The sequence below is a fragment of the Oncorhynchus clarkii genome, chromosome 6 (assembly GCF_045791955.1).
Source record: "Oncorhynchus clarkii lewisi isolate Uvic-CL-2024 chromosome 6, UVic_Ocla_1.0, whole genome shotgun sequence".
In the NCBI taxonomy this organism is placed as follows: domain Eukaryota; kingdom Metazoa; phylum Chordata; class Actinopteri; order Salmoniformes; family Salmonidae; genus Oncorhynchus; species Oncorhynchus clarkii.
In genome coordinates this window covers 1,313,563-1,328,257 of record NC_092152.1, presented here as the reverse complement: position 1 = coordinate 1,328,257, position 14,695 = coordinate 1,313,563, and the positions used below count along the sequence as shown (strand labels likewise).

Below are 14,695 nucleotides of genomic sequence, written 5' to 3'. Positions count from 1 at the left end.
TATATTATGACATACCAGCTAGATCTACCGTCTCAATGTCTCCATTGTATTATGACAGACCAGCTAGATCTTGTCATGCCCTGGTCGAAGTATTTTGTGTTTATCTTTATTTATTTGGTCAGGCCAGGGTGTGGCATGGGTTTTTGTATGTGGTGTGTATGTATGGGGATTGTAGCTAGTGGGGTGTTCTAGTTAAGTCTATGGCTGTCTGAAGTGGTTCTCAATCAGAGGCAGGTGTTTATCGTTGTCTCTGATTGGGAACCATATTTAGGCAGCCATATTCTTTGAGCTGGTCGTGGGTGATTGTCCTTAGTGTCCTTGTTCCTGTCTTTGTTAGTTTAAACAAGTATAGGCTGTTTCGGTTTTCGTTTTGTTCATTACGTTCTTTTGTTTTGTAGTGTTTGTATTAATTCATGTTTACGTTTGTTCATTAAACATGGATCGCAATCTACACGCTGCATTTTGGTTCGATCCTTGTTCCACCTCTTCGTCAGAGGAGGAGATAGAAGAAAGCCGTTACAGATCTACTGTCTCTATTATATTATGACAGACCAGCTAGATCTACGGTCTCTATTATATTATGACAGACCAGCTAGATCTACTGTCTCTATTATATTATGACACACCAGCTATATCTACTGTCTCTATTATATTATGACAGACCAGCTACATCTACTGTCTCTATTATATTATGACAGACCAGCTAGATCTACTGTCTCTATTATATTATGACAGACCAGCTAGATCTACTGTCTCTATTATATTATGAAGTACCAGCTAGATCTACTGTCTCTATTATATTATGACAGACCAGTTAGATCTACTGTCTCTATTATATTATGACAGACCAGCTAGATCTACTGTCTCTATTATATTATGACAGACCAGCTAGATCAACTGTCTCTATTATTTTATGAAGGACTAGGAAAAACTCCCTAGAAAGGCTAAAACCTAGGAAGAAACCTAGAGAGGAACCAGGATATGTGGGGTGGCCAGTCCTCTTCTGGCAGTGCTGGGTGGAGATTATAACAGAACATGGCCAAGATGTTCAAATGTTCATAAATGACCAGCATGGTCCAATAATAATAAGGCAGAACAGTTGAAACTGGAGCAGCAGCACGGCCAGGTGGACTGGGGACAGCAAGGAGTCATCATGTCAGGTAGTCCTGAGGCATGGTCCTAGGGCTCAGGTCCTCCGAGAGAGAGAAAGAATGAGAGAAAGAGAGAATTAGAGATAGCACACTTAAATTCATACAGGACACCGAATAGGACAGGAGAAGTACTCCAGATATAACAAACTGACCCTAGCCCCCCAACACATAAACTACTGCAGCATAAATACTGGAGGCTGAGACAGGAGGGGTCAGGAGACACTGTGGCCCCATCCGAGGACACCCCCGGACAGGGCCAAACAGGAAGGATACAACCCCACCCACTTTGCCAAAGCACAGCCCCCACACCACTAGAGGGATATCTTCAACCACCAACTTACCACCAAGGTTTGAATGAATGCTTACGAGCCTGCTGCTGCCTCCCACTGCTCAGACTGCTCTATCAAATATCAAATCATAGACTTAATTATAATATAATAACACACAGAAATATGAGCCTTAGGTCATTAATATGGTCAAATCCGGAAACAATTTTTTTGAAAACAAAACGCTTATTATTTCAATGAAATACAGAAGCGTTCCGTATTTTATATAACGGATGGCATCCATAAGTCTAAATCTTGCTCTTACATTGTACAACCTTCAATGTTATGTCATAATTATTTACAATTCTGGCAAATTAATTACGGTCTTTGTTAGGAAGAAATGGTCTTCACACAGTTCGCAACGAGCCAGGCAGCCCAAACTGCTGCATATACCCTGACTCTGCTTACACAGAGCGTAACAGAAGTGACACAATTTCAGGTACCACATTGATTATTTGCAACGCAGGACAAGTTAGTTAAACTAGTAATATCATCAACCATGTGTAGTTAACTAGTGATTATGTTAAGATTGATTGTTTATTATAAGACAAGTTTGATGCTAGCTAACAACTTACCATGTCTCCTTGCTGCCTGCACTCGCGTAACAGGTGGTCAACCTGCCACGCAGTCTCCTGGTGGATTGCAATATAATCGGCCATAATCAGCGCCCAAAAATGACAATTACCGATTTGTTATGAAAACTTGAAATTATTATTTCGTTTTTAACCTGGATTTTAGAATTGTCCCTGAAACAAATTGGGACTATTGATAATAATTGACAGCTTGTATTAAAATTTCCCTAAATGCCAGAACATCCAAAGATGGTAACTAGCTGGAGCCTTCCTGCCCCCTCTTAACACACTGTGTTTGTAGTGCTGTCATTGCAGTGACTATTTGGGCAGAGTCATATACTGAAAATGTGTCTGTATCTGGGGTTGCCTGGGGTTGCCTGGGGTTGCCTGGGGTTGCCTGTACCTAAATGGACCACTAACTCCCATGTGTGTAGATCTGAGAGGATTGGACAGCTGTAGTAATATGGTGAAACATTAAATTCCACTTATATTGCTTATGCGTACCAAATTAATTATCCTTATCACTCTACACTCTCGAACACTGGAAATGGGATCGGGCTGAGGGTTGATTTGGGGTTCTGCATACATCGGTGAAGTATTTGGGGTGGTGTGGGGGGTTGATGGAAAACGGGAAATATGCTTTTGTTTGTATGATGCGTTTCATGGCCAGTGCCTTGGATTGGTGAGACTGTTTGCTGTAATGTGAAGGTCTGCCCCCCTGCCCCCCTGCCCTGGGCTAATGCTAATGTTCATTAAAGTGAATTAATGTCCAGATATTTTGGGGGGTTAATATCTTTCTGTCATTAGTTTAGAAAATAAACCCTCACACTGGCTTTCTTTTGGAATGACTCAATTTTAGGTTGAATCTCATTTCTATGTAGCCTCCTCAAATTGTATACTGGCAGCCCCCAGTGCTTGTACAGTTTGTACTCAAGCAGCATTTCTGCTGAGACTGTTATTCACTCGGTGTAGCTACATACATAAAAGGGGGTAGGTACTACAATGTTATGGTTTTAAATGACCTTGTGTCTCTGTTGTGTTGCTCATGTTTTTGGAGGTTTCATAACTGTACTTTGTCTATTGGCTGAACTGCCTGTCAACTAATAAAAATCCTCCTATCGTGGCTCTGTATCTGATATCGGCCCCTTTGGCACGCATGCGCAGACAGGTGTTTTCATGTTAGCTAACGGGGCTACATTTAATGTTTCTGTTGACTGCTGAACATGTCTGCCTCAATGGTGGCGAGAGCGACGGTCAGAGCTGTCAGTAAAAGAAAGATATTAGCTACAAGAGCTGCTTTAACTCTGGTAAGTGTGTAGAAGTATTCGACATTGCTATTTTCTTCTCTAAACTGACGGTTTGTGGTATGACCGCTAGCTCCGAAGGTACATTAAAGTGAGCTAGCTAGCTAATGTTACGCCGCTCCGGCTAACGGGGGTCCCAGTTGTTGTTGTCTGTAGTTTTAAAGATGTCGTTGTTCTCTGGTGAATCTCATAACGTGTGGTATGCATGTTTCCTAATGATTTTGACGAACAGTGATTGAGTTGCGTGTGAGAGTTAGCTAAACTAGCTAATATCGTTAACGATTAGGAATACACTAGCTTTAGCTAGTTACAGATATGTTGTGATATAATCAAATCTTTTTTGGTATAATTTACTGGTAGACTGGACATTTCTAAAAAATAAATACATCTGATTAAAATTAGTATATTGCATCCGCCATGGAGCCCACTTTCATAATATTACTGTGTCCAATCTGCTTGCCTTTAGTTTATGTAATCGCCGAAAAACCCAGGCCTCATTTTAGTGCATTTTTCACCCTGCCAGTTTCTGTTGTTTTGAGCACCAACTCGCCTTCAGGAAGTTCTATTCCCAGACCACTGTTCTGATTAACAATGCCATCTTCACTATGCTGGCAATGAGATTAACCTTGAAGATTTACCTCCGGTAATTTCATATTAACATGGTTATGCTACTTAGTGAGCGATATCACTATTCGCCTGGGTACACGTTGTGGTGACCCACGGTGCCAGAGATGGCTTGCGCCTACCTTTCAAAAGTTACACATGTTCTGGTCATTGACCAGGGCCTAAAATTAATAACACTTGCCACCTGCCAAATGTGGGTAGGTTTTTAAATTCGCGGGTAAAACCGCTGCTTGGTCAATCCGGTGTTTGCATTGGCCGTGCAGCATTTACGGTGATACAGTGCCTTGCGAAAGTATTCGGCCCCCTTGAACTTTGCGACCTTTTGCCACATTTCAGGCTTCAAACATAAAGATATAAAACTGTATTTTTTTGTGAAGAATCAACAACAAGTGGGACACAATCATGAAGTGGAACGACATTTATTGGATATTTCAAACTTTTTTAACAAATCAAAAACTGAAAATTGGGCGTGCAAAATTATTCAGCCCCCTTAAGTTAATACTTTGTAGCGCCACCTTTTGCTGCGATTACAGCTGTAAGTCGCTTGGGGTATGTCTCTGGTTAAAGCCAGCGGTGGGGATGCAGGGTGGTATGCTGCTGGTTAAAGCCAGCGGTGGGATGCAGGGTGGTATGCTGCTGGTTAAAGCCAGCGGTGGGATGCAGGGTGGTATGCTGCTGGTTAATGCCAGCGGTGGGATGCAGGGTGGTACGCTGCTGGAAGACTGCCATTGACTGCACTGTCATAACTGTTGTGAATGATCATCAACTCCTTTCCTCTGTTTGTTCTTCCAGACTCCTCCTGCTGTGAATAGGATCCGGACCCTCCTGGAGAACAAGCCAGAATATGTAAGTATCCTTCTAACTTACCCTCCTCTATCCCCCTGAGATAATATGTAACCCTCCTCTATCCCCCTGAGATAATATGTAACCCTCCTCTATCCCCCTGAGATAATATGTAACCCTCCTCTATCCCCCTGAGATAATATGTAACCCTCCTCTATCCCCCTGAGATAATATGTAACCCTCCTCTATCCCCCTGAGATAATATGTAACCCTCCTCTATCCCCCTGAGATAATATGTAACCCTCCTCTATCCCCCTGAGATAATATGTAACCCTCCTCTATCCCCCTGAGATAATATGTAACCCTCCTCTATCCCCCTGAGATAATATGTAACCCTCCTCTATCCCCCTGAGATAATATGTAACCCTCCTCTATCCCCCTGAGATAATATGTAACCCCCCTCTATCCCCCTGAGATAATATGTAACCCTCCTCTATCCCCCTGAGGAGATAATATGTAACCCTCCTCTATCCCCCTGAGGAGATAATATGTAACCCTCCTCTATCCCCCCGGGAGATAATATGTAACCCTCCTCTATCCCCCTGAGATAATATGTAACCCTCCTCTAATCCCCCTGAGATAATATGTAACCCTCCTCTATCCCCCTGAGATAATATGTAACCCTCCTCTATCCCCCTGAGATAATGTAACCCCCCTCTATCCCCCTGAGATAATATGTAACCCTCCTCTATCCCCCTGAGGAGATAATATGTAACCCTCTATCCCCCTGAGGAGATAATATGTAACCCTCCTCTATCCCCCCGAGGAGATAATATGTAACCCTCTATCCCCCTGAGATAATATGTAACCCTCCTCTAATCCCCCTGAGATAATATGTAACCCTCCTCTATCCCCCTGAGATAATATGTAACCCTCCTCTATCCCCCTGAGATAATGTAACCCCCCCTCTATCCCCCTGAGATAATATGTAACCCTCCTCTATCCCCCTGAGATAATATGTAACCCTCCTCTATCCCCCTGAGATAAGGTAACCCCCCCTCTATCCCCCTGAGATAATATGTAACCCTCCTCTAATCCCCCTGAGATAATATGTAACCCTCCTCTATCCCCCTGAGATAATATGTAACCCTCCTCTATCCCCCTGAGATAATGTAACCCCCCCTCTATCCCCCTGAGATAATATGTAACCCTCCTCTATCCCCCTGAGATAATATGTAACCCTCCTCTATCCCCCTGAGATAATGTAACCCCCCCTCTATCCCCCTGAGATTATATGTAACCCCCCTCTATCCCCCTGAGATAATATGTAACCCTCCTCTATCCCCCTGAGGAGATAATATGTAACCCTCCTCTATCCCCCTGAGGAGATAATATGTAACCCTCCTCTATCCCCCCGAGGAGATAATATGTAACCCTCTATCCCCCTGAGATAATATGTAACCCTCCTCTAATCCCCCTGAGATAATATGTAACCCTCCTCTATCCCCCTGAGATAATATGTAACCCTCCTCTATCCCCCTGAGATAATGTAACCCCCCCTCTATCCCCCTGAGATAATATGTAACCCTCCTCTATCCCCCTGAGATAATATGTAACCCTCCTCTATCCCCCTGAGATAAGGTAACCCCCCCTCTATCCCCCTGAGATAATATGTAACCCTCCTCTAATCCCCCTGAGATAATATGTAACCCTCCTCTATCCCCCTGAGATAATATGTAACCCTCCTCTATCCCCCTGAGATAATGTAACCCCCCCTCTATCCCCCTGAGATAATATGTAACCCTCCTCTATCCCCCTGAGATAATATGTAACCCTCCTCTATCCCCCTGAGATAATGTAACCCCCCCTCTATCCCCCTGAGATTATATGTAACCCCCCTCTATCCCCCTGAGTTAACATGTAACCCTCCTCTATCCCCCTGAGATAATATGTAACCCTCCTCTAATCCCCCTGAGATAATATGTAACCCTCCTCTATCCCCCTGAGATAATATGTAACCCTCCTCTATCCCCCTGAGATAATGTAACCCCCCCTCTATCCCCCTGAGATAATATGTAACCCTCCTCTATCCCCCTGAGATAATATGTAACCCTCCTCTATCCCCCTGAGATAATGTAACCCCCCCTCTATCCCCCTGAGATAATATGTAACCCTCCTCTATCCCCCTGAGATAATGTAACCCCCCCTCTATCCCCCTGAGATTATATGTAACCCCCCTCTATCCCCCTGAGTTAATATGTAACCCTCCTCTATCCCCCTGAGATAATATGTAACCCTCCTCTAATCCCCCTGAGATAATATGTAACCCTCCTCTATCCCCCTGAGATAATATGTAACCCTCCTCTATCCCCCTGAGATAATGTAACCCCCCCTCTATCCCCCTGAGATTATATGTAACCCTCCTCTATCCCCCTGAGGAGATAATGGTGTTTGTGTTCCAGATTGGTCTGAAGGTGGGTGTGAGGACACGGGGCTGTAACGGTATGACCTACACTCTGGACTTCACCAAGCAGAAGGATCAGGCTGATGAGGAGGTGCTGCAGGATGGTGAGCAACGTTATCGTCTTCCTTCCTTATCACTGAAATGTTTTCCTCAGAATGATGTATGTAATTGATTGTCTGTCGTTGAATTGTGTAACTTTACCATCAACATCTCCCCAATGTAATGTTGAATTTTTTTTTTCAAAACATGATATGTATTAAGAGATATGTATATGGAGTGATTTCAGTGAGAATAATACATGTATTCAATATTTTTGCATTTTTAATGCTCAAATTGGATCTTATTTTTTGCCATTTAAACTGGTCCTTGGTCTGGTTGTGGACTGGGTACACGGGTCCTTGGTCTGGTTGCGGACTGGGTACACTGGTCCTTGGTCTGGTTGTGGACTGGTGCAAACATTGTAGTGTATTGTGATACATGGCCAGCAAGGGGCTCTATTCCCTCCAAGAGTGACTTGACGTCAGGCCCAAACTCACTCAACTTCATTGGCTCACACTAGCCATGACGTTTACGATATCAATTTAATTTATTATGCATTTAAAGATATTTGTGTATAGATGCTGTACACCAAGTTTCTGAGAAATCCATTTAGCAGTGTCTGAGGAGATGCTGTTTAAAAATGTTGAGGAGATGCTGTTTAAAAATGTTGGAAGAATTTACACTATTTTCAAAATGGCTGATCTATCAAGTTTGTAGCGCCACCGTTGGGCCGGGTTGCACCACGTGTAAGTTTGGTCTCTGTTGGTCGTACCATTTCAGAGATATTGCTCTCCAAAATAACCCTAACAATTAGAATAGGTTTCCAGCCCCTACAAGAGGGGTTCACCAGTCCCTAATGATAAGGAACCACAACAAATTCAAATTAATTAGAATTCATTCTTAATACCAAATATTATGGAATTAAAATACAATTTCTGTTTGCTCTGAAATCACTCCATATGTGTTAAGTGATATTGTGTGTTTAATACTGAGTGGTGGGGTTGGATGGTGTATAATACTGAGTGGTGGGTGGGGTTGGGTGGTGTATAATGTGGGGTTGGATGGTGTATAATACTGAGTGGTGGGTGGGGTTGGGTGGTGTATAATGTGGGGTTGGATGGTGTATAATACAGAGTGGTGGGTGGGGTTGGATGGTGTATAATACAGAGTGGTGGGTGGGGTTGGATGGTGGGGTTGGATGGTGTATAATACAGAGTGGTGGGTGGGGTTGGATGGTGTATAATGTTGGGTGGTGGGGTTGGATGGTGTATAATACAGAGTGGTGGGTGGGGTTGGATGGTGTATAATACAGAGTGGTGGGTGGGGTTGGATGGTGTATAATGTTGGGTGGTGGGGTTGGATGGTGTATAATACAGAGTGGTGGGTGGGGTTGGATGGTGTATAATACAGAGTGGTGGGTGGGGTTGGATGGTGTATAATGTTGGGTGATGTGGTTGGATGGTGTATAATACGGAGTGGTGGGTGGGGTTGGATGGTGTATAATGTTGGGTGGTGGGGTTGGATGGTGTATAATGTTGGGTGGTGTATAATGCGTAGTGGTGGGTGGGGTTGGGTGGTGTATAATGTTGGGTGGTGTATAATACTGAGTGGTGGGGTTGGATGGTGTATAATACTGAGTGGTGGGGTTGGGTGGTGTATAATGTTGGGTGGTGTATAATACTGAGTGGTGGGGTTGGATGGTGTATAATACGGAGTGGTGGGTGGGGTTGGATGGTGTATAATGTTGGATGGTGTATAATGTTGGATGGTGTATAATGTTGGGTGGTGTATAATGTTGGATGGTGTATAATGTTGGATGGTGTATAATGTTGGGTGGTGTATAATACTGAATGATGGGATTGGATGGTCCTGCAGGTGTCCGTGTATTTATAGAGAAGAAGGCCCAGCTCACTCTGCTGGGGACAGAGATGGACTTCGTGGAGTCCAAGCTGTCCAGTGAGTTTGTCTTCAACAACCCCAACATCAAGGGCACCTGTGGCTGTGGAGAGAGCTTCAACATCTGACAGGGCTTCCTGCTGTGGAGAGGGCTTCAACATCTGACAGGGCTTCCTGCTGTGGAGAGGGCTTCAACATCTGACAGGGCTTCCTGCTGTGGAGAGAGCTTCAACATCTGACAGGGCTTCCTGCTGTGGAGAGAGCTTCAACATCTGACAGGGCTTCCTGCTGTGGAGAGGGCTTCAACATCTGACAGGGCTTCCTGCTGTGGAGAGGGCTTCAACATCTGACAGGGCTTCCTGCTGTGGAGAGGGCTTCAACATCTGACAGGGCTTCCTGCTGTGGAGAGAGCTTCAACATCTGACAGGGCTTCCTGCTGTGGAGAGGGCTTCAACATCTGACAGGGCTTCCTGCTGTGGAGAGGGCTTCAACATCTGAGAGGGCTTCCTGCTGTGGAGAGGGCTTCAACATCTGACAAGGCTTCCTGCTGTGGAGAGGGCTTCAACATCTGAGAGGGCTTCCTGCTGTGGAGAGGGCTTCAACATCTGACAGGGCTTCCTGCTGTGGAGAGGGCTTCAACATCTGACAAGGCTTCCTGCTGTGGTGGCCTCCCAACACACACCGCCCAACCCCGCCTCCCTCCCTCTCTCTCACAGCCACGCTCTTCCCCGCCTCCCTCTCTCTCACAGCCCGTCTCTTCCCGCCTCCCTCTCTCTCCCTCTCACAGCCCGTCTCTTCCCTGCCTCCCCCTCTCCCTCTCTCTCTCTCTCTCTCACAGCCCGTCTCTTCCCCGCCTCCCTCTCTCTCTCTCACAGCCCATCTCTTCCCCGCCTCCCTCTCTCTCTCACAGCCCGTCTCTTCCCCGCCTCCCTCTCTCTCTCACAGCCCATCTCTTCCCCGCCTCCCTCTCTCTCTCACAGCCCGTCTCTTCCCCGCCTCCCTCTCTCTCTCACAGCCCGTCTCTTCCCCGCCTCCCCCCTCTCTCTCTCTCTCTCCCACAGCCCATCTCTTCCCCGCCTCCCTCCCTCTCTCTCTCCCACAGCCCATCTCTTCCCCGCCTCCCTCCCTCTCCCTCTCTCTCTCCCACAGCCCATCTCTTCCCCGCCTCCCTTCCTCTCCCTCTCTCTCTCTCCCACAGCCCATCTCTTCCCCGCCTCCCTCCCTCTCCCTCTCTCTCTCTCCCACAGCCCATCTCTTCCCCGCCTCCCTCCCTCTCCCTCTCTCTCCCCCTCTCCCTCTCTCCCTCCCTCCCTCTCCCTCTCTCTCTCTCCCACAGCCCATCTCTCCCTCTCTCTCCCCCTCTCCCTCTCTCCCTCCCTCTCCCTCTCTCTCTCTCCCACAGCCCATCTCTTCCCCGCCTCCCTCCCTCTCCCTCTCTCTCTCTCCCACAGCCCATCTCTTCCCCGCCTCCCTCCCTCTCCCTCTCTCTCCCCCTCTCCCTCTCTCCCTCCCTCCCTCTCCCTCTCTCTCTCTCCCACAGCCCATCTCTCCCTCTCTCTCCCCCTCTCCCTCCCTCCCTCTCCCTCTCTCTCTCTCTCCCACAGCCCATCTCTCCCTCTCTCTCCCCCTCTCCCTCTCTCCCTCTCTCCCTCCCTCCCTCTCCCTCTCTCTCTCTCCCACAGCCCATCTCTCCCTCTCTCTCCCCCTCTCCCTCTCTCCCTCCCTCCCTCTCCCTCTCTCTCTCTCTCCCACAGCCCATCTCTTCCCTAGCCAGAGGCCTGTGAGGTGAATAAAGAAGTGGAGAGCAGGACAGTAAAGCTGTGGGCCTTGAAGCATGGTGGACCCTCCTTAGACCTTGTAGCTAAACACTGAGCAATAGACTTCCCCCTGAAGTCCTGTCTGCCCTCTTCTTAGACTAAAGAGCACATAGACACACCAGGGTTCTGACAGGCTATACTGTATCAGTACCCAGAAGACTTGGACAGCTAGGCTGAAAATACAGTAGACAGCAAAGGAAATGTTGGTTAGCCAATGGAACGCAGCACAGGAAATGTTGGTTAGCCAATGGAACGCAGCACAGGAAATAGTTATCCATCCACATGATGCGGGGGGGGGGGGGGTCAGTCGGGTGCAACATTTACACAACAATCTGATAGAAATGTGTTTTATAGAACATGTATGATTTGTCTTTCAATCATAGAAGAATATACAGTAGAGTAATGTCTGCTCTATTTGTTACATTTCTGTCTGCAACGCTGAGAACGTTTCACCTTACTGAATACACCCCTGGGGTTGAAGAGTTCCCGACCGACTGTTTTTGCAGTTTGTAAATTATTTTAGTTTTACTTGGTTGTGTGTGTGTGTGTGTGTGTGTGTGTGTGTGTGTGTGTGAATAAGAATGTACAAAACCCTGTAAACTGTATAAACGCACAAAACCATATTCCTCACCCACAGAGGGTTCGTTCTGCTCCATGCCAGAACACGTGTTTGACATGTATGTAACTAGTGCAATACGTCTATGTACAGTTGGTGTGATGTGTCTCGACTAGAATAAATAGGAAATATAAAGTGTTTTGTCTTCTTTTAACCAGGTCAGTTGGCTGACAACACATTCTCATTTACAGCAACAGCCTGGGGGAATAGTTACAGGGGAGAGGATAGGGGATGAATGAACCATTTGGAAGCTGGGGATGATTAGGTGACAGGTTGGTAATTTAGTCAGGACACCAGGGTTAACACCCCTACACTTACAATAAACACCATGGGATCTTTAGTGACCATAGAGATTCAAGACACCCGTTTTAACGTCCCATCCGAAAAACGGCACCCTACACAGGGCAATGTCCCCAGTCCCTGCCATGGGGCACTGGGCTATTCCTGCTCCAATACCTCTTCCAGCCACATCTGGTCTCCCATCCAAGGTCCGAACAGGACCAACCCTGCTTAGCTTAAGAAGCAAGCCAGCAGTGGGATGCAGGGTGGTATGCTGCTGGTATTAGGGCTGCTGGAGGGAGAGATGCAGGGTGGTATGCTGCTGGTATTAGGGCTGCTGGAGGGAGAGATGCAGGGTGGTATGCTGCTGGTATTAGGGCTGCTGGAGGGAGAGAGAGATGCAGGGTGGTATGATGCTGGTATTAGGGCTGCTGGAGGGAGAGATGCAGGGTGGTATGATGCTGGAGGGAGAGATGCAGGGTGGTATGCTGCTGGTATTAGGGCTGCTGGAGGGAGAGATGCAGGGTGGTATGCTGCTGGTATTAGGGCTGCTGGAGGGAGAGAGAGATGCATGGTGGTATGATGCTGGTATTAGGGCTGCTGGAGGGTGGTATGATGCTGGTATTAGGGCTGCTGGAGGGAGAGAGAGATGCAGGGTGGTATGATGCTGGTATTAGGGCTGCTGGAGGGAGAGATGCAGGGTGGTATGATGCTGGAGGGAGAGATGCAGGGTGGTATGATGCTGGTATTAGGGCTGCTGGAGGGAAAGATGCAGGGTGGTATGATGCTGGTATTAGGGCTGCTGGAGGGAGAGATGCAGGGTGGTATTATGCTGGTATTAGGGCTGCAGGAGGGAGGGAGAGATGCAGGGTGGTATGATGCTGGTATTAGGGCTGCTGGAGGGAGAGATGCAGGGTGGTATGCTGCTGGTATTAGGGCTGCTGTAGGGAGAGAGATGCAGGGTGGTACCCTGCTGGTATTAGGGCTGCTGGAGGGCAAGATGCAGGGTGGTATGCTGCTGGTATTAGGGCTGCTGGAGGGGGAGAGATGCAGGGTGGTATCCTGCTGGTATTAGGGCTGCTGGAGGGTGAGATGCAGGGTGGTATGCTGCTGGTATTAGGGCTGCTGGAGGGGGAGAGAGATGCTGCTGGTATGAGGAATGCTGGGAATGCTGACATATCTACCACTCCAGAAACCTGTAGACATATCTACCACTCCAGTAAACTGTAGACATATCTACCACTACAGTAACCTATATACATATCTACCACTCCAGAAACCTGTAGACATATCTACCCCTCCAGTAACCTGTAGACATATCTACCACTCCAGAAACCTATAGACATATCTACCACTCCAGAAACCTGTAGACATATCTACCACTCCAGAAACCTATAGACATATCTACCACTCCAGTAACCTGTAGACATATCTACCACTCCAGAAACCTATAGACATATCTACCACTCCAGAAACCTGTAGACATATCTACCACTCCAGAAACCTATAGACATATCTACCACTCCAGTAACCTGTAGACATATCTACCACTCCAGAAACCTATAGACATATCTACCACTCCAGTAACCTGTAGACATATCTACCACTACAGTAACCTGTAGACATATCTACCCCTCCAGTAACCTGTAGACATATCTACCACTCCAGAAACCTATAGACATATCTACCACTCCAGAAACCTGTAGACATATCTACCACTCCAGTAACCTGTAGACATATCTACCCCTCCAGTAACCTATAGACATATCTACCCCTCCAGTAACCTGTAGACATATCTACCACTTCCACTCCAGTAACCTGTAGACATATCTACCCCTCCAGTAACCTATAGACATATCTACCCCTCCAGTAACCTATAGACATATCTACCACTCCAGTAACCTATAGACATATCTACCCCTCCAGTAACCTATAGACATATCTACCCCTCCAGTAACCTATAGACATATCTACCACTCCAGTAACCTGTAGACATATCTACCCCTCCAGCAACCTATAGACATATCTACCCCTCCAGTAACCTATAGACATATCTACCCCTCCAGTAACCTTTCGACATATCTACCACTCCAGAAACCTGTAGACATATCTACCCCTCCAGTAACCTATAGACATATCTACCCCTCCAGTAACCTGTAGACATATCTACCACTCCAGTAACCTATAGACATATCTACCACTACAGTAACTGACCGTACATATAACTACTGACCCTGGAACTGGCCATGTATATACTGTAACTACTGTCACTGTATATAGTAGGTACTAACTGACCCTGTATAGTATGGTATTAACTGACCCTGTATATAGTATGGTATTAACTGACCCTGTATATAGTATGGTATTAACTGACCCTGTATATAGTATGGTATTAACTGACCCTGTATATAGTATGGTATTAACTGACCCTGTATATAGTATGGTATTAACTGACCCTGTATATAGTATGGTATTGACTGACCCTGTATATAGTATGGTATTGACTGACCCTGTATATAGTATGGTATTGACTGACCCTGTATATAGTATGGTATTAACTGACCCTGTATATAGTATGGTATTAACTGACCCTGTATATAGTATGGTATTAACTGACCCTGTATATAGTATGGTATTAACCTGACCCTGTATATAGTATGGTATTAACTGACCCTGTATATAGTATGGTATTAACTGACCCTGTATATAGTATGGTATTGACTGACCCTGTATATAGTATGGTATTGACTGACCCTGTATATAGTATGGTATTAACTGACCCTGTATATAGTATGGTATTAACTGACCCTGTATATAGTATGGT

The 14,695-nt window shown here is 46.2% G+C and overlaps 1 protein-coding gene across 1 annotated transcript; it reads left to right on the top strand.

Annotated features, from left to right (window-relative positions):
- Positions 1-3,215: 3,215 nt before the first annotated feature.
- On the top strand, positions 3,216-11,727 carry LOC139410551 (iron-sulfur cluster assembly 1 homolog, mitochondrial). Its single transcript, XM_071155830.1, has 4 exons — positions 3,216-3,356; positions 4,770-4,823; positions 7,223-7,328; positions 9,139-11,727. Exons 1-4 carry the CDS (start codon positions 3,273-3,275, stop codon positions 9,285-9,287), a joined length of 393 nt encoding a protein of 130 aa, XP_071011931.1. The 5' UTR covers positions 3,216-3,272; the 3' UTR covers positions 9,288-11,727.
- The last annotated feature ends 2,968 nt before the right edge of the window (positions 11,728-14,695 follow it).